Source organism: Tyto alba, unplaced genomic scaffold (assembly GCF_018691265.1).
Source record: "Tyto alba isolate M040663 unplaced genomic scaffold, T.alba_DEE_v4.0 Super-Scaffold_17, whole genome shotgun sequence".
NCBI classification, from domain to species: domain Eukaryota; kingdom Metazoa; phylum Chordata; class Aves; order Strigiformes; family Tytonidae; genus Tyto; species Tyto alba.
This window is the reverse complement of record NW_024881279.1, coordinates 20786047-20806361: the sequence shown is the minus strand read 5'-3', so window position 1 is coordinate 20806361 and position 20315 is coordinate 20786047. Positions and strand designations below refer to the sequence as shown.

Here is a 20315-nt window from a genome sequence, read left to right as displayed (position 1 = left end):
GGAGAGCTGCAGGGTGATTACAGCAGGTAGAAAAGCCCAGGCAGTCTTGAGAGCAATTGCAAATGTTCAGTGCTTGGAGGTAGAATTATAGCCACTAATAGTTCTACCTCTGCTTGCTTTCCATCTGACCTCTTGCATATGAGGCTTTTGATATCGTAAACGTATCTCGTGCCTGTCCTGCTTCTTATTGCCATATGCCTTCATGCTCTCTTCTCTCAGCTTCCCCATCCTCTTGGGCTTCCCTTGACTTCTCACCTTCACATCACGGGACGCATGGTCTCCCTAACACTGGCTTGTGCTTCATTCCCCCTTACACTGAAAATATTCTCTGGCAGAAGTGCCAGGGCTGAAGCTCCCCGTGCCACTTCTGGCTCAGACGTGTCAGATGAAGCAAATTCTCTGTGCCTTAGTCCTGATCCGGGCAAGAGGGATAACAGTGTTTCCCTGCCTGTTGTTGGTAAGAGGGCAGGATTGGGACTGCTCGAGAGACACCGGGACAGTGGGCAGACAGACAGTATCCCAAACCTCTGTTTGAGCAGGGAGTGTCTGAAGGATGCCAGCTTTTGGAAATGGAGATACTGTCTGTATGAGCGTCTTTTCCTCCAACTCAGCTGTGCAGATGAGGGCAGTGCTGTGCCTGTCTCCAGCCTTGCTCTGCATTAGCCGCTTGGATTTTCTTTACAGGCAGGTTGCCTCAGCTGGCAAGCTGGTGGGCACCCGCCGGGGATGCACACCTGGTCCTTGTCAAGCCTTCTCCTCCCCACGCAGACGGCGGCTGGCAGTGCTGCCCGCTTTCCTGGCTCTGAGGCAGGACTGGGCTGGCCATCCCCAGCACGTCCAGCGGCCGGGAGCCGCTGCCAGCATCCCGGTGTAGGTGGTTCTGGGAGCACTGCAGCCTTGGACCTGGGTAGTCAAAGCACTCAGGAAACAATCAGGAACGTTAGTGGGCTGGGTCCTTGGGCACAACGCTGACCTTTTCCAGGAGAGGACAGAGCTGCAGAGCCTTTGTCATTCACACTGAGAAATGGGAAAGCATAGCAAATAATAGAAATCTATAAGCCAGTAACTGAACGTGTACATTAAAATAAAAAAAATAGACTCCCACTTTATAAAACACACTCTGCTTCTCTAATTTGGCAAGTGTAGTAGTGCTGTTTTGATTATATATTTTGTAGCATGTTGTAGATGCATATATTGAAATTTTAATAATGTGAGACCTCAGAACTGTATCGTTCCTGGGAACCGGGCAGAAACGGACTGTTGTGTGTCGGTACACTTCACTTGCAGGTTTTAATGAAGTGGAATTGGAAGGGTTGGTGGCTGTGCCCAGCCCCAGCGCAGCGCCGCTCGGAGTGCCGCTCGGTGGGACGTGTTCGGTGTGCCCAGGTGCTGCGCCCACTCACAGGGTTGTTTCTTGTGTTTTCTACCTGCTCCCCTGTGACCTGGGAGGTTTCGCAGCCATTGTTTCCCCAGCACATCCGTGAGGGTATCAATCAGATTCAGTGTTTGTGAAATGAACTTGGGAGCCTGTTTTCCTTCCCCCCACCCTCCCCCAAATGCAGATAAAGCTTCTGTTGTCTTCTGTCGTTTCCAGAGCTGCCAGTATCCTGGTGGCGCCAGTGTTGGTGCGAAAAACTTCTAAATTTACAACTTGGATTGCTCAGGTTGAAGAGCAGAGTGGGTCTGAGATGGATTTTCGGTGTGTCAGGGTGAATACTGTCCCATATGTGCCACGGTGTTATTGGTTTCATTGAACGAGCTGGTTATAAAAGTCTTCTGCAGTGATGCACATACTTGCAACAACTAATTACACTTCTGAGGAGCTGAGGTTAAAGTTTGCAGCTCCTCTAACACATAGCTGTGGGCTTGGATGTTGGACATAACCAAAACAAGGCTGTAATGACGTATTTTCATGCGAGACAAACCGTGACTAGCTGCCATGTATGACGCTGTGCTCCACAGTGTGTTGTGGGTTAATTTGAAGTGGTTATAAACCAGGTGATGGAGGTGTTTGAGAGTCAAGCGGCTTTTTTTTGTGCAAAAAAGTTAGGCTGCATTTTACAGAGTATTTTTGAACTTAGCTTTAATGATGCTCTGACCAGTGGTGTTATAATGTAAGTGAAGATAATAATGTTATAATAATAATAATAATAATGTTAGTGAAGAAAACAAGTATATCAGCTGTACAGCAACAGACATGAGCAGTGGGAGTCATTCACGTGGTTAAATGTACGTTGTTTGGAGGGGAAAGGGTGCTTTGAGAGAAGAGAGACTGTTTCCCAGAGAAGACATCTCTCATTCCTCTCTTTTTATCTTCTTTCTGCCAAGCTAGGGATGCTGTGAGCATGCGAGTTGCTGAGAGATGCTTAAATGTGTACTGGGTGATGAGGAATATCTTGCTATAGTTTTTATGTGCAAGCGTGCTATATTTTCTGCAATAACATTAATAACCTTCATGTGACTGTTTAGAAGGATGAACCTCATTAAAGAAGAGGTGTTTAATAACAGGCCTGGTTTTATCTCTGTCTTTATCTAACAGTCTGCACATTTATTTCAAGCTTGTAACAGTGCTTTGGAAAAAAATGTTTTCCCTCCTGGAAAACGTTTTGGGAGTGCATCCAGCCTTGGTTATCTTGAATTTCCGATCTGACTATCTTCCCTCCTCCTTCCAGAGCAATCAAACCATACTGGGGCCTTGGCTCCGACATTTTCATTGGGTATTACAGGAAAGTGTTTTTCAAAAAGTGTGACGTGGGTTCCAGAGTCACTTAAAAGGTTCTGAAGGTTTAACCAAATACAATCCGAGCAAATCCCTCACACTTCAAATGCACGATCTTGTTTTATGGGACAAGCATTGCAACGTGTGCTCGCTTAGATGCGGGTCAGGCCTCCATCCGTGTGAAACCCTGGAGGTTGCTCCTGTGGCCAGGAAAGTGTTGAATTCCCACCAAAGCACATTCACAGCTGCTGGAGGTCAGGTGAGCCACCCCGCTGCTGCCACAGGCTGGGGGCTCGGAGCTGCAGGGTAAGCCTCCTTGTGCCAGCAGAGCTCAGCACCTCCCCATCACCTTCTCTCTCTTTTGGTGACAGAGGGCTTCCAAGAGCAAGTAGTTTCCTGGTTTGGGAATTGTTTCCTGAGCTGTGGCATGATGGCAGAGCAGCGCTGCTCCTGCAGCATGTGGGACATGTTTGACCGCACGCTCTCGGCGAGGTTGGCAGCTCTGGAGATCAGCCCTTCCTGCAGAGTTGATTCCCCCCCCCCCCCCCCCCCCCGAGTTTGCAATTTTATTATGTAATTTCATAAATTAATCCCTGTTGCAATAATGCAGACATTGTGTTTCCAGACTGCTCTCCTGTATTTTCTCTCATTCCCTGGCCGAGGTTGGCCGTGACGAAGGCAGGCGGCCTGCCCCATCCCCGACGGCATGCTCTGTCTTTCCAGTTCCTTCCACATCTGTCCCTTCGGCATCACTGGCTCCGCGCCCGGGCTGCTGGCCTTGGCTGAATGTTTCTCCGAGCAGAAGTGCTCACGCAGATCTATAGTATTGTATGGCCTGTGGCCAGAATGACCATTTCTGAACCCTTTTCCCAAGACACGTATGTGGCCATGTGCTCCAGGAGCTTGCGGGTTTGGTCCCTGGTGTGTGTTTAATAGTTGTCACAAAAACACCTGCCTCCGTGACCTAAACCCTCCTCTTCTTTGGCGTTCACTCTACGATCATGTACATCACTAGAACACAGTTTCACAGTGTTATCTTTTTCATAAGCAGGAAGAAAATATTTTTCCCCACGGTCTTGCTCTGGCCACTCCTTCCTGTAGTCTCCCCTGTGGGCTAAGACCCCAGTTACTAAAAGTTCTACAAAACTGATTATAGGTGGGTGAGCACAAAGTCAGATTTTATTTTTTTTTTTTTTTTTCAGGCACTCAGCACACAGTCAGATGGCTTCTGTGAGGAATATTTCATCCTGGTCCTTCACAGTTCATGTCTGCAAATTAGTGCTCTTACTCAGATGATTCTGTGGCTTCTTTTTTTTTTTTTTTTTTTTTTTTTTTAAATTTTCCATATATTTATTTATAGGGTCACACTAGCAACAGATCTTTTTCCACAGACCTTTTTTTCTGAGCACGTGCTCTGCTTCCTCCCTTCTGGCTTAAAAGCACCTTGCTCTTCTGAGGAAAATTCTGAATATCCATCATGCTGTCCTGATTTAGTGAGACATTTTCTCTGATCTCTGCCCTCCATTCATTTTATAATCTGCAGTGAATTTGGGACATAAATTAAAAAAGCTATTTGATGCTTCTTGAGGTCTAGAAGCTTGTTTTGCATTTGTTCTTACTTGAATGCACACTGAAACAAATGTATCTGCTTTACTGAAACAGCTTCCTTTAGCATCTCAAGGAAGCTTCTGAGTTAAAAAATAAATATATCTGTTTTTCCAGCTCTGCTTTACCAGCATAAGCTTGGGAAAGAAATGTAATCTCCTTGGGTCTGTCTTAATGTTTTGTAGAGCTAATTCCCATTTATTGCACGAACTCTTATAGCACTATATTCAAGTTTAATTTTTTATTATGTGCTTACATTTTCGAAGGAGTAAGTGTGGTGGTGTTGGAAATTCTAATTAAGGATAACATTTCTGATTCAAAAGATCTTTTTTCAGTCCAGAGATTCTTTTTCTTCTCTCCTGATTTTCTGCCTGCTCCTTAAGACTGCAGGAAGTTTTGCCTGGGTCATTCACTTGCAACAGGATGTTATCTGAATACTGAATTAATATATGCAGTCTGTCACTTGGTATTTCTTCTGTTCTTCTGCTGGAGTTCTCCCAGGGTTGCAAAGACCTTGCAAATGGCAATGGCAATAACAGGAATGTGCCTATGATCCTGCAAAGTAAAAGAAGAAACATTAAGATGCATGTTTCTCCCATCGCTGCAGGGTGTGAATAAATAGATCTAATCAACAATTTACACTTTAACCCCAGACCAGGTTTTATTTTGGGGATTTGTCATTCAGCCCAAGCAAAACCTTTCTGTTTCTGTCTGGTGGTGTTTCTAAAAGCACCTTTAAGTTATCACCAAGGCTGTATTTTAAGATGCATTTACATTTTTATATAATCTGCTGCTTTTCTTGTTTGAAGCAAAGCCCACCTGTTCTTCATTAATTATACTATCATTTAACCTGCTAACCAGGTTGCTACTAATTACAGTTATCTCACTGTTCTGCAGCCGATAATATAAAAAAATTAGATCTCCAAGTGTCTCGATCCCCTAGAGCCGTAACGAGGTGGCACGTTGTGACGGCTTTTACAGGTATTGGGGGGGTATTTACAGACTACCCGATGTGTGATGTGTGTGGAGTGGCTGCTGCACCCGCTGGGTGCGCTGCCCTTTAGAGGGACCTCGGCAGCAAAAACTGAAATAGAAGAAACTCTTTAAACGTCGAAAAATCTGGTTTGCTGTAGGGTGGTTGAATGCTGGAGCAGGTCAGCTCCCGTGGAGGCTCCATCCTTGGAGACATTCACAACCCAGTCCTGAGTGACTTGCTCGAGGTGACCCTGCTTGAGCAGAGGTTGGAAGGGGTGATCTCCAGAGGTGTCTTCCAATCTCAGCTGATCTGTGACTCTGATGGCAGTGCCTTTCTTAGGACGGAAGATCTCATGGTGGGCTTCACAGAGAGCTGGTGGCGATGGTGACTGTTCCCCTGTGCCACCATCATCTGAAATCTGAGTGTAGCAAACACGGAAAGAGTTCCTGGAGACTTCTCTGAAGAGAGACAGCGGAAAGTAATGTTGGAGACCAGCTGCTGGGGGGCTGTGGATCCAGCAGAGCTGAAGCCAGGAGACAGGGGCTGGAGTGAAGGCACCCCGTGGGAACAGAGCCTTTGCTGGAAGATAAGCCAAGAGGCTTGACCCCCATTTTATCATCTTTCCACCCACTTCAGATGCTCTTGGAACCTTTGGATTACATCCTGAAGTGGAAAGGACAGGTCCTGAAGGAAGAGCAGAGCAGGGCTGCAGACAGAGGAGAGCTTGTACCTCACGCTGCGGCCTGCGGGGAAAGCCCGGTCTTGCTGGCAAGCAGGAGAGAAGGAAGAGCCAAGGCTCTTCCAAATCAAGCTGTGTTGGTTAGAGGTGTTAATGTGACCGCTTTATGAGGAGGAGATGTATATGCTGTCCTTCATCCACTCCAACAGTGATCCTCAGGTTAGGTCAAACCACCTACACTGGCTATTTTTACTGCTTGCTCTCTGATAAACTGATTGGGGGTTGTGTGTGTGTGTTAGTGGTTGGTTGTTTTGTTTTGTTTTTTTCTGAAGAGGATGAGAGATGGCTCCTGTGGTTTCTTTTGTCCTCTCTGCAGCGCAGAAGATGCGGACAGGGGTGGGACAGTAGCATCTGTACTTGTCCAAGTGTCCATCCACAGCCCAAGGCACTGCCCGTGCACAGCCCGAGTGCAAAGGTGATTTTCTTGCAGGCTTAGGAATACTACACAAACAGGTAAAACAAGACACCCGATGAAGACCACGCTCGAGAGAGATTGTATCCGCGGTCTAAAAACCAGACATGGGGTCACTGAGGTGCACGTTGCAGTGGTAAAGGAGCTGGGAACCCTGAACGGGGAGGTTTCCTGCATCCCTGGCACTCCGGTGCTCCCGGGGACGGCGCGGCGGCGACGCTTGGCCCTTCTCGGCGTGCTTCTGCTCTGAAACGTCGCTGTGCGCCAAGGTGCCGTCCTGCAAGGGCTGCTCCTCGTCTGCATCGCTTCCGTTGGCGGAGCAGGGACAGAAATACCCTCCCGCTGCATCGCCGTGAGCCCCGTTGGAGCCAGCACCCCTGAGAGACAAGGAGACAGTCTGTCCTCCCCGGGGCGTTGCCTGGGCAGTACTGGTTTAATCCCTCATCCCCGGTCACGTCACCGAAGCTTTACGTTGGGTGGAGATATGTGTATTTGGCGGGGGTAACCCCAGCTGTTAGCTTGTCAGGTAGGATTTGCAACACTGGCAGCTGGGGAGAAAAACTGTTATTAAGTGTAACGTGGCACCTTGGATACAGAAAGCATGGGGAGACAATAAATACAGACTTCCATAATGTCATTTTATAGTGTCACTCTTCAGAATTTATTAAGACTTAGTTGCAGCGATGCCTGCAGCTGCTTCTGGTTGAATTGGTAAATCCTCTTCATTATCTCCAGCACTTGTTTTGACCTACTGTGTTTTAAAAAAGAGAGGAGATATTGGAGGCGTAGGGGCACCTCAGTTTTTGGTGTAAATCCAACTTTTCTCAGGTTTGCTGCTAACACCCCAGTCAGTGCTCGTCTGGGCGGATGGCCCCGAGATGCGAAGGGTTGCCTGATGAGAGCACTGAGAAACGTGGGCACTGACGACCTGCCTTAATCCCTGCAGCCTCCTGAGGGCAACGTGCGGCAAGGGGAAGAGACGAGACGGAGCCAGGAGGGCTGCGACGGCCGCCTCGGAGCAGATTTGCACGTCCCGTCATCCCACCCTGGTATCGCTCCGGCGCGTGGACAGGCTGAGCGTGGCTGAAGGTGGAGAAGGGTTCACAAGAACCTCCTCAACTGCAGGAAGGGCGGTTGCTAAAGCCACGGGCTGGACGAATAGCTCACTGTCACCCTGCTGCGGGTGTTGCCACTCATTCACCGCCGGGAGCTCGCTGCCCTGTCGGTGCTGAGAACGGCACCGGCGTTTTTCAAGAGGTCTTCAGCCTACAAATGGAAATGTGCCCCCTTCTCCTATTTTTTTTTTGTCAAACACAAATCACAGTGGCGGTGTGTTTGTGTACCTTTACACCCGTCCTCTGCATTTAGCTCTCCAGGATGGAAGAAAATGAGTTCAAGCCCAACTTTCTGATAATTCATTGTGTTCCTTATGCTTAAGGGCAAAATTTAAGTTGCCGAAAGCAGATGTTTGCTTGCTCCTTTTTTAGCTCTCAAAGTACTTTTTGCGTGCTTGATTGATGGACGTCCCCGTTACATTAATAGTTGGGCTTTGCAGAAAGCTGTTATTACCAGGAGAATCTGGTGTGGGTTTCAGTTTTTCTCCTTGCATTGAAAATCCGTTATTAATGTCTTTTTGAGGGGAAAAAAGGCTTCAATTCAGGCATTTTGCTTTGCTTTCTCAGGCTCCTTTGCAACTGTCTTCTCTGAGGCACTTTTAAAATCAATATTACAAGTGTTCTTTATATCTTACCGTGTGGTTGAGGGTTTCTGCGTCTTGCTATTGATTTCTAATTGTGTTGCAGGACATTTGGGTGCACACAGATTGCTGTGTGATGGATTACTTTAAATGTGTCTTTCCCCATCACGTCTGAGTTGGCTTTTTGCATGTTCCCTTGCGCAGGATGCTGCTGCTGAGCCTGGAAACTACCAGGAGAGCTTTGCCAGCTCGTAGCCCATGAGTGCAACCTTGAGACACTGAACTTAGGACCGTTCATTTCATTTTGGTTTTATGTCAGGCACGGTGGTATGCTTGTGAGGTCTTCTCTTTTGTGTTCTATTCACACAGCTGTTCAGCCCCAGCTTTTTGGGCAGCTTCATGTTCTGCATTGTAGAAGCAGAACAGGTTGTCCTGGTTTTGTTTGGGGTGATCATAATGCACCTTCAAGTTCTTTGGATCCGTGCTGGCATGAGCTCTGACATCTTGGTATTTCAGAGGTGCAAAGTCCAAGTCTCCACGATACAATCTGGAAACACAGACCACATCTGTAGCTGCTGTAAAGTTGGATTTGCAGATATAGGTTCTTGGGCCACGTCTGTTGGAGAGCTTGTTGGGGCCACAGGGAGGGTGTGAGGAGTGTGACACAGCTGTGGCCAGCACAGGTGCCCCAAAATGCATCCGTTCCTCCAGGTGGGCTGCAGCAGGGGGGAAGAGCACATAATGAAGAGGACAGAAGACTCTGCGTGTGTGTGTGTGTGCACGTGGCAAGTCCTAAAAGCAGGAAGGAGAAAGAGCAGCGACAGAAGTTTTTTCTGTAGGGAGGGTTTGTGCGTGCCTCAAGCTCTTGTGAAGCAGAGCAGTGAGCAGTCCTGCTCCAGGGCTCTCCAGACAGGTACGGACGGGTTTGTTGCTTGACCTGCCTGCAGGCTGGCTGCTTCCAAACCCTCTGTGCATTGGCAGCACAGGCTCCACGTCTGCCGGGTGCTTTGGTTGCAACATATGCAATATGTAGGTGGTCTGGGTATACAGTAAATTGCTGCCAGCTGGATTGGGGTGTTTGCTTGTCAGGCTTCTCTTCAGTAAGGTTCAACTCCTAGACGTGTAAAACATGCTGCGCTTCATGGAGGCCAGTTTTAGCTTCTAAGGAATTAGTTGTTGTAGCTTATCCATCCGTGCTAGGGACCAGAGCAAAAAGGTGGCCGAGGCACTGGCATGTGTCTCTGGAGGAGCAGCACAGCGTTACGGGTGTTTTAAACACACCCCCAGAGGAGCCCGAGATCTTCCTGGGTCCAGTGGGGCCGCTCTTGCTGGAGCCTGCAATCAGGAGGGGGATGGCACGTGTAACGATCAGCAGGCTCCGACCTTGCCACTGGAACTTAGTTAGCAATTCTGTTGATGTTCTGGAAACTAAAATATAATTCAGGCCACCTTCTCCTCCAAGCTGACCCTGAGAATCTGGAAGGAGAAGAACTACTGAATAATTAGGAGCCTATTTTTTTTCCTTTTTGCTAGAGTCACTGCTGAGTGTTGAACTGCGCTGTAAAGTGTCATTAGTTTCTTTGAACTTACTGGTCCAAGTGTACTTTGCATTAATATAATTACGTAAATTGCAGTCTCATTAATCACAGCGTGCTGCAGCGTATCGCTGTCTTGCCTTATTTTGCGGATAGTTTGGCTGGTGGGAACCCCTGTAAACCCTGGCCAGGGGGTGGAGGCCGTGGCCATAGCGCTCCCGCTGTACTCCTGTGCTCGTTTTAGCTCACGCTTCAATATTTGGCCACCTCTTACCCTGTAAGATCCGGGAACGTTTGCCAGCGCTGCCGTGACTGTGGAGAGCAGCCACGCCACTGCGGAGGAGGGCAGCTGGGACACAGCTGGGGAAAGGAAGGTTTGACACGAGGGAATTTTGCTGTACCACATCCCTGCTGCTGCTGGTTTGTTTTGGTCCGCAGAGGTCCTGGCACGGCAGATCCCTGGCTCCTGGCTTTGCAGTAAATACCCAGAGCGTGAGCTCTTGTGCAAGGGACCGCTGCAGGGCCGTTTGATGATGCTGTAGCTCTGTTTCCCTAGCAGAGCTCTCAGCCTTCCTGGCAATGTAAATTCTCCTGGCTGCATGCTAAAATTACACTGAGTTATTGATTTATCTTTGAGAGGATTTCCTTCCCGAGGGACATTTCTGGCCATTGTAATGATTTAGTTCTTCTGCGAGTGCAGAATCTGTAGCGCAGCAGAACCACCCTCCTGCCCTGGAGCCGGCAGCCCAGGGTCGTGTTCCCACAGGCTTCCTCCACAAGCTGATTTTAATTCCAAAGCTGGGACGAGGTTATATTGCTGTTACTTCCGAGTGACAACTGCAAATGAAAGGGCATTTTCAACTTTTCACTAAGGAAGCTGCGAGTCTCGGACAGGCCTTTATGCCATGACACCAGCGTTGTTATCTTGGACTTGTTGCAAACGCAACTCTTGAGGCTGGCGTGGGGGCAGCGTGATGCCATGTCAGCGTTAGCACACCTGGGGTCCTGGGAACGTTTTAATTCCTTAAAGTGGGCTGTGATGGGAGCAGGATCGTGCAAACGTGTTTTTTTTTTTTTCTAGAGATGCAGGGTGCAGCCTCTTTTTTCTTCGCTTTCTGCTGACTCGCCCGTGGAGCGTCTCTAAAAATCAGATCGGGCAAGTTCAGTTTCAGTCTCCTGCTTGTCCTCCTGAGGAGGCAAAGCCAATTCTCTACTTCTGCCACCAGTTTTCTCCCCTTAGCCCTGAAATCACAGTCCGCTGGTTGTGGCTCAGCTGGTGAGCACCATCAGCAGAAGGACCTGACCCTCAGGAGTTGGGCGGAATGTTTTGCTGCTGTCCGTGGAAGGGAAGTGACAGGCTCTGTGTCCCCGGGTGCCCAACTCCAGCGATGGCCTGTCTAAAGCACCTCCTTGGGGGTTCCTGTATCTAACCCCACTGGGGATTTGGATCCCATCTCAGCTGCAGTGTGCACACTGATAAAATGTGAGGCTGCTCACGCACGTGGTGTTATAAAATAACATCCCCTGATTAGGCCCAGGGAGAATGTCAATTTATTTTTCAGTGAACCAAATGTGGCACAACTACTTTCTTTCTTAGTGATCTATCTGCAAGATAAACCAAGTCCTTAGCGTCTATCTTAAATACTGCAGCGTTGACAAGTTCTCTTGACAAAAATTAGGCTAATGTCCCTTACGACTGCATTAGCTGTAGAAACAAGGCTTCGGAAAGCACTATACCACTGTTGTCCCCAAGGCATCTTATTCCAGCTTTTATTGTTCAAATTCGTTCTCACTATAGCTTGGCAGCCTCGCTGGCAGACAGGTTACTCCAATATATTCTGTTCGTCTCGCAGCCAGGCGGTTCGGATCAGGCACCTTTCAGCACTGAACCGGGGAAATGTCCAACTGTCTGCAGACGGGGGCTCTCTTGGCTCTGGGGGGATGCTCTGGGCTCGGGGAAACGTTGGTGCCGGGATGTTGCTGCGGCCGCTGGTGCGGGTGCATGCGATGAGCCCGCTGACGCGCACCTAGCAGAGGTGCAATCCGAGTCCAGAAGCTGCATGCCTTGCCAGCAGTCCAGCGTGTCCTGAAACGCTCCCGGGGATGGCTGGAGCTGGGAGAAAGGGAGTTGGGTTTGCCTCTGTTGTACATGTCTTATCTTTTCAGTTATAAACACAGAAGCTGAGGACAGGAACCGAGATCGCCAAGACCTGGTTATGAAGAGAGCTTCCCAGCCTTCCCCTTGAAAATAGTTTCTTTTTTGGACCCTTTTCCCTCCTGTTGCACAACCTTAGGCTTCAGCTCCTCGTTTCCAACTGCAAATTAACGATGGCTAGCCCAGACCTCCTGGTTCTCACACTGGTGTTGGTCCTGATGGATTCTCTCTCCCTAGAGAGCAGTTGTGTCCTTCCCATGCCTCTGCGTTGCTGGGTTCTTTGGGGGTGGTTTTCTCTGCCCTTATGTTCATCTGTGGTGGCCATCTCAGCAGTCACTGGAGAGGGGAAGAGGGGCTCGCTGAGGGTGACAGATGTGGAAGCCAGCTGTGGTTGATGATGTTCTGGAGGTGCTAATCTCTGTCATAATAAAGAAGCCAGTGGTGCCCGGCTCAAAAAGCTATTAGATGCCTAAAATTTGGTAGGATAAGTATCATCCTCAGTTCCTTTTGTCAGGTTTTCAATTCTTCTGGTCATCCCACTCATCCTTCTCTGCCTGCATTCTGCATTGATCTTCTCTGAACGTAGATAAGCCTTCAGCATCGCAGATGGGCTTTCTGGTATAACAAATACACCTGTGGGATGACAATTATTGAATAGCTTGCAGTGACATTCTGAAGTAGTGTAGATTTGGGGATAAATAATTTACGGAGCTGGAGAGGGGTTAGAACTGGCTTTTGTAAATAATGTTTCTGTTGGATGTTGACTTGGCGACCTGGTGAGACAAAGGTCACTGCGGTGTCCGTGCAGCCCGGCATGCTGTTTGGTAGCTGACATAGTCAGAGTGTGACTGGACACCTTCGATCTCCACTGTTCTGCAGCTGCCCAGACCTTTGTGGGATTAAACTCTCTCATGCTGCTTACAGTTCACAGAATCGAGCCCAATATCAGAAGAGAAAATAAATGAAGTGCTTCATATCGGATCACTAAGTACATGCATCATGCTGTAACCAAGGGTGTGTGGTAATGCATAAGAAATGATTGGCTCAAAACTGGAGATACGGGTTTGCTTGTGAAGTGGAAACGTGTTTTTTTGCCAATTTTACAAAAGGGCAACCCTTTCTCCTCCTTCCATGCTAGTATTTTTTTTCCCTGGTGTACATTCTGCTGTTGCAGTGCAAGTGAGAGAGAAGCTTCTGCGGGGAGGGAGGTGGAAGGGCATGAAGCACTTGTTGCGAGGAGCTCTTCGCCGCATGAAGCTTTTCTATACTGGCAGCAGCGGAGGGTTTATCGACAGATGCTACAGCAGCGGCTCCCATCAGAGAGGCACCATATGTCCTCCTCCGAGCCTTCCCGTCGCTCTTTCCCTAAGAGCCTTCCTCCCCAGGCACCTCGCTGGCACCCGCCTTCGCTCCCACCCCTTACCGTCTCGGAGCGTCCCGGAAAGTGGCAGACACCTCGCGGGAGGTACGTGCTCGGCCCTGCGCGCGACAGCCGGCTCCCTCGCCCTCGGCGGTGATCTTGCCACAGGAGGGTCGAGGTTTGATGGGTTTGTAGGCAGGCAGCTAGCTCGGCTCCGCGCACGCCCCCGCACGAGGCTGGGCTACGTGCAGAATAATCTTTTTTTTGGCCGTCGGCGGTGGTGGGCGTGAGTTAGGCGGACCTGCTCTGACAGCATCAGCCGGGGTCTGTCGCCTGTCGCCGCCGGGTTCCGCCTGCCTCTTCCTCCCCTCCTGCTCGCCCGGGGCCGGAGGGCGAAGCCACGCGCAGGCAGCCGGGTGGATTTGGCGAGAGGCGGTAGGAGCTGGAGCCCGGTGCTCCGGGGGTGCTGGCGGTGGGAGCAACTGGGCTCGTGGCCCCCGGCGCTTGCTGATCAATTGAGAGAACATAAATACCGGTGCTGTGGGAGAGAGCTGGATCTGTTTAAATTGGCAGTCGTAAGTGGTTGTCCAACCGAGTGTCCAAATTTAACTGATGCTTTCACATGTCTAACCAAGTATTACTTACTGGAAAGCCCCTTCCTTGCAACGCTTTGTTCTCCGCTAGCTGCGGATCAAATTGCAGAAGGAGGGATTTGATTCTGGCATCATTTTAAAAACATTTTCATTATATCTGCCGAGGGGAACAGATTACAGAGAAGACCTCTCAGCACTAGGACAAAAGAGTGGCTCTAAACCCTTCTCAGAGAAATAAACGTTTGAGCTGTAGGCCTGATGGATGGTGTTTAAAGGCATGGTCGTTACCGCAGCAAGCAAGCAATGGGCATTAAAAACCGTAGGATGCAAGAAAGAAAGTTCTCCCAAGGTTTACTGTGGGTGCATGTCTCCCTCCGATCCCGGCTGTGAGGAGCCCTGAGCACCCTGAGTCCACACAGTGATCTCTGTGGCCGTAGGGAGACAGTAGCCCAGCAAGCACCAGTAAGTAGCTTCTGTCTTGCTAAGTAAGAAACTGGAATGAAAGTGGCCCTTTCTCTGCGCCCTGTTCCTGCAGGGTTCAAATCCAGCAGAAAGCGGCGCTGCTTCGTCGGGACACATGAGGAGCCTGGGGCAGGGGCAGCGACGGTGGCTTTTCGTGTTGGGATGTATCACTGCAGCGATTTTGGGGGCTCCCCAGGGACGGCTTTGCCGCCAGCAGCAGCGCTGGGTGTTGAACCAGGAACAGATTTGCCCTAGGCGCGAGCTTGAGAGCATTTCAGGTGGCTTCTGTCCCTGCTTGGCTGCAGCGTGGAGCAAAATCAGTGTTAGAGAAGATGTTGTAGTTAGACATCACCATTTTGATAAATTGTATCGCAGGATATTTATTAGCATAGCTTGGAGTATTATAGAAAAGATTTATCAGATAAGCTAAGCAACTGAAGTGTCTTATGTGAAACATTCTTGATTTTGTTGAGCCTTTTTTAACTGTTCATTCGGTCTCTCAACAATTCATCACATTCTGGCATTCCTGGAAGACACTGGTGTGAATTGCTGCTGAGAGCTAAATACCTGTGGCTTGGGGATCAGGCCCTTCCCCGCTCAGTGTCTGTATGCTCAGGGAGGCAGAAGAAAACAGCGGTTTTTGCTCACTCTATAAGGACAAAACTCCTTTCCTGTGGTTTCCTCGGTAATCCCAGGAAGGGAAGGACGTCTCTTTATCCTTGTCGGCCTTCTGCACAGCAGGATCTTTGTCTGTATCGAGGGGCAATGATAAGACAAAACGATGGTGATAAACCCAGCCTGGCACCACCAGGACTTTTCATTTGCAGCCCCGGGAGAAGTGCCGCCGTGGGAACGGCCGCGGCGCGTCACGGCAGGGGTTCATCCAGCATCGCGTCCCCTCACGCTGCAGGCACGCGCTTAGGGAGCAGTTCATGAACGTGGCAAGCATGCAGTGACTATACAAGAGTTTTCTCTTTAATTAATTACTTAGAGCCCCTGCTGTCACTGATGGTGCGGAGCTAAGACATCCAGGAGCGCTGGGCAGTGACCAGGACGGTGCTTCTCCAAGGATGTGCTGCGCTCAGCAGGCACCGGTGGTTTCCCAGCAGAAGTATAGAACTAATGGAAGTAAGAGCTGCACACAAAGCGGCTTTGCAAAGTGTTTCATCCAGCATCCGTGAGAGTTTCTGCTTGAAATGTGGGTTCAAGTGTCTGGAGCTTCCTCAGCGCCTGCGCTGCGGGCGAGGTACAGTGGGAAAACCGGGGGGTGCTGGGGGTGGCTTCTGGGGGAGCTTCCAGGCCTGAGGCTGTTAAACCTCTCTGCCAGCTCTCTGGAAGAGGTGATATATAGCATATTAATGACCTTTTCCAGTGGCACTTAATTGAGAGGAGCGGTGAGTGCCAGAAAGCAAACTAATACAAAAGGCTGTAGATGAGTGAAAAAGGAGCAGGAAATAGCAAAATGAGATTCAGGCTCTGGGCTTCCTCTTCTCATCAGTAATACATCTCCTCTTGGCCTGCGTCTCCTCCACATCTTCCCTTCCTTTTGTATGTAAAAATGTTCTGTTTTGAAATAACAAGAAATCCAAGGAGTGATATGACTCACCCTTATAGAAAAAAAAAAAAAAAGAAAAAGCTCAGCTTTGCTGCTTCCTTGCTCGACAGCGCTAATGGAGAGTCCCGAGTCAGAGCATGTGCCCAGCCCCGTCAGACTAGGGCTGGCTCCTCTGCTTTCCTCCGAGCCCAGCGCTCCGCGTGAGAAACAGGCCGTGTCTTCGTGCTGCCGGAGCTCCGGGCCCCCGGGAAATCCCGTCCTCGCTCCCGGCAGAGCCCGGGGCAGTGGTATCCCCCTGTGCATGGCTCAGCCTCTCCCACTTACCCACCCGTGGCACTGGTGGCTCCTGGAGCCAGTGGTTCCAGCAGTGCGGCGGAGAGAAGCTCTGCTGTTTCTCGGGATTTGTCTCCTGCTGGGTTTTTTATCATTATTTTATTAAAGGAGTAGGTATGGTGCCATCAGATAACTTTTTGCGGATACTCTGTCAGTCTTGAGCAGCCTTATTATTTTTAATATCGCAGCACTGCTGGTTTGTTTGGCTGGGAACATTCTCATATTGATTCGTGGATTCTTTTGTTGCCTGTATTAGAAAGCACGTCCCTTTCCCCTCACTCCCCTGCACTAAGAGAAACAAAGAGTAAAGAAAGGTAGATGCTATCTGACGCTTGCTCAGATACTAGGGTGATTTCTGAGAATTGCAGAGCCAGTTACTGACTCATAACTGTGGGTTTTTTTCACACTGTTAATAGATTTTTTTTTTTTTTTTTTTTTTTTTGCAATGTCAAATGAGGATGCTCACCTGGGGAGAAACCAGGGGATCTGCCTCTGCAAGCTGGATCACCCTTTTCTCCTTGCAGAAGCCTTCCCAGGGGAGCACTTCTCTGCCATAGGGGACAAAGTGGGGCCAGAAGATATTTCTGGAGGGGGAAGAGTCTTGTGTCCCTGCTGGGCAGGTCAGTGGGTGGTAGCTCAGGGGGTCTGATGGGTGGGTAGGGGCTGAAGAAACCACTGCCAGGAGCATAGTGAGTTATTGCACGATCTTGGTGTGGGATTTGCCTGTCTATGTATGATGTAAAACTTACCCGGTTATTCTTAGTGCCTGCCTGTTGCTGTATAGTGAGTTGGGGCTTGACTTTCTCTCTATGCAGAAATGCAAAACCACTTGTGGCCAGCACTAAGTGGAACAATGTGCTGGAAAGGAGCTGGGCAGGATAAGACCCTTCTCATTTAGTGAGGAAACACAGTTGGTCATTTCATTGGTCTAGAAAAAGAGAAATGGGGTTACTTGGATATTACAGTGTGGTGCATATTCAGCGCAGCAGCCCTCTGCTTTTAGTTACCCTGGACATAACGCGCCTAATTTTTGCCTTAGTTGTGAACCTGGTGGAAGTGTGTTCTGTTTTCCATTTGTTTATTTATTTATTGTCTCATTTTCAACCTCTGCGAGGCTTGATATAGGTATAGAGCTTCAGAAACATACACATAACAGAGTAACAGATAACTGTGATTTGGTTACAAGGCAATAATTTAAGTTGACAGGTATAGCTGATAACATAAAACACAAGAGAGAAATAGCATCAGTTTATAAATGTCAGCAGAACCCCTGCGAGTGAGTTGCTGCCTTGAAGCTGGCTCTGGTGCTGTTACTCCATCTAATATATTATAAGAAGAAATAAACGGATGTCTGGAAAAATCTGGCTGACCAAGATTAAAAGAATAGGGCTATAAATTAAGTTCTTCCTCAGCGTCACTTTAAGCAACTTTCAGGACAGACAGAACACACCCAAATAAGACGAACGCTGATGCACTGGGAGGACCTTCCGAAAGACCGGGTGTTTTTAGGGTGCGTGGGCGCGTGGCAGCCCCCGGGCACGGGGACAGTTTACACTGCTCTCTGGAGAAGCCAGAGCGGTCGTGCTCCGGCTCGTGCGGGAGAGCAAAGCCTGTCCTGATGCTTCTGCAGCCAACAAAGGGATTAAATCCAGACCTGGAACAACGCTGTCCTAGCAGCACACTGCCAAAGGATCAGTGTCTCCTGCTTGGAAAATAAACGCTGTCGCTTTGCTTTGACATTTATTCCCAATAAATACCTTGTCATTTGTGCGGTGGCAAGGGTTTTTTATCCTCTGGAAGCATTTTACCTATTTGACACTATCTTTTTGGCTGTGAGGCAAAGGGCTGAGTGATTGAGGGGCAGGCTGGTGGCGCGTCCCAGTCGAGGACACCGGGTAGTCTACTTAAACCCTGTGACTTTCTCTGAAATCCAGCAACCCAAGTTGATGGAGAGTAACATGTATTCAAACCATTTTAGTTGTGTTTTAAAAAATTCCAAGTATGGGATATTTTTTAAGTGGTAAATAATACAAACCGCTTGTGGGGGAAGGAGCGTGCCAGCTTCCTCCTCTTGACAGCTATAACCTTTTCTGCAGGTTCATGCAGGGGGTTTTGTGGCTATTTCTACTCACTGGGTAGTCAGTTTGGAGGTGGGAAATTAATTAGAATGGAAACTCTTCTTTCCCTTTATAGGGAGAGAGGGAGTAGGACAGGATGAGATCTAGCAGCAGATTTGGAGATCTTTGGAAAGTGAGACCATTCAGCTTCATTCAGTAACACATTATGCAATGCATACCTGTTTGGGTAGACATTTTTTTTCCTAAGGTGTCAGGGAGAAAAAAGGTCAGAAACCAGCTTAAATATAAACTTGTTTTTATATTTTATAATTGAGTTTCATTTCCTAAATGCAACTTAATACAAACAACGAGTAAAAAATCAATTCCTCTAGGAAAAAAGCTATTAAGAGTATGAATCTGTATTAACAGCACGTGAAGCTGTGTAATTGCTTACATATGTATTGCTGTGGTGCGTGCTCCCAGTTGTTGAATAGTATCAAATTATAGGCATCAAAGAGAATCAACTATTTTTAAGGGAAGTGTCTAGAAGCTACGTATTGAAGCATGATTGAAATTCAGGATTTCCAGCTCGCTCATTTTTAAATCAGCAATTTTAATCACATTATTCAAGTCAACCCACCCTCAAACATACTCTATGAATAATACTTCAAAATACCCCAAACTAAACAAGGCTGAGGACCTCGTACTGTCTCAAACATCTTGAATATTTTTAAGTGACTACACCAATCTTTTTGCTGAAAACAGAGGCGTCTGTCTTGGTTTATTTAATGAAGCAGTATGTTTGTCCTGCTGTGGCACGGACCTGCGCTGCTGTGCACAGTGGTGAGAAGAAATCCCTGTAGGAACGAAAGCCGCTTAAATACATCAAGGCTGAGATTTCTGCTCTGAGGTTTGGATGGTCTCGGTCAAATCTCGTTTAGGAAAGTGCGAGGAAGCAGAAGCAGGAAAGGTGTGTATCTTCTCTGATGGCAACCTCCTTATTCAGTTGCGCTGGGTTTGTGAGCTCAGGCACGCTGGGGTTCACGTTTTCTTTTATTTACCATTTGCTGGAAATAGAAACTGGGAGGGCCGGTCACACGGGAGTCACTCAGCCCTTCTGGAGGCGGCTCCCGTGCTTTCCTTTTTGATGTTTCTTTTAAGCAAAGCCCATCAACCTCACTCCTCTCCCCTGGCAACCGAGTGAACTAATGTGGCCACATGCAGCGGGAGCACGACAGCCAGAATATACTGCACTAACAGGGATATTTATTTATGGCTACGTCTGACAACTCAGGAGTTGCTTTAGCCAGTGCTGCGGTTGTAACCTGGGCTGCCCCAGTGCCTGTGACCTGGCGAGGAAAGCCACTGGCTTTGGGAGAGGAAGGATCCAGCTCACCCCTCGCTTCCTCCCCTCAGTGGTGTTTGTGCCTGTGGAGGAGGAATACGTCCTCATGCATCTGTATGTTCAGCATGCAGTGTCATTTTATATATGTATTTTTTTTTTTTTCCCCTTGCTGGCGGACCCCTGTTTCTGTGTCTCCTGAAACAGGGAGGGGGACAAGCAGTGTTGTCCTTTTCGTGGAGATCCTACAAACTCTTTTTTGACCAGCACGTCCCGGCTGTGTTGCCTGCATCGCCCGCGAGGGAGACGGCTCAGCTATTGCAGCGAAGTCGGGCAAACCTCACTTTTTCAGAGTGGGAAGATGTTCCCCTAGGTAGGCGTACCTAGACACTCCCACATACCACAACTAAAGGAGCAGGAGGAGGTTTGGGTCCATTGGTGGAAAGCGTGCCGGGTGTGGAGGAGGCACATCTAGCCTGTCCTTGCGTAGTTTAAGATGGGAAGATAATCCCGTCAGTCCCCTCTCATACCCAACCAACGCAACTTCCTATGGACAGAATATGGTGGATAGAAAGAAGAGCTATCAGAAATGCACCCTGTTTTAATAGGAAATCCTCCAAAATGGATTTTCCTGGTTTTTTTTTTCTAAATGCATTTATACCTGCTGAATAGCTTTAGGCTTTGCAATATTTTTGTCTGAATTGTGACAAACATTCCAGTCTTATGTAGGAAGCGCCAGGTCCTTTGATCAGTGAAATATCTCTTTGGTCTTGAAG

General features: G+C 48.6%; 1 protein-coding gene across 7 annotated transcripts in view; it reads left to right on the top strand.

Annotated features, from left to right (window-relative positions):
* Positions 1-20315, top strand: part of SIL1 (SIL1 nucleotide exchange factor) — a 98911-nt gene that overhangs the window by 33081 nt on the left and 45515 nt on the right. Inside the window, exon 1 of one of the 7 annotated variants that reach the window (XM_042790023.1) lies at positions 13016-13302. The exons of 4 other annotated variants lie outside the window; for them this stretch is intronic. In XM_042790023.1, coding sequence (XP_042645957.1) covers positions 13056-13302 — 247 coding nt within the window. In that variant the 5' untranslated portion in view covers positions 13016-13055. Of the gene's footprint in view, positions 1-13015; positions 13303-15355; positions 15499-20315 lie in introns of those variants that run through there. 2 more of the 7 variants (XM_032992717.2, XM_032992719.2) reach the window with 2 other exon arrangements.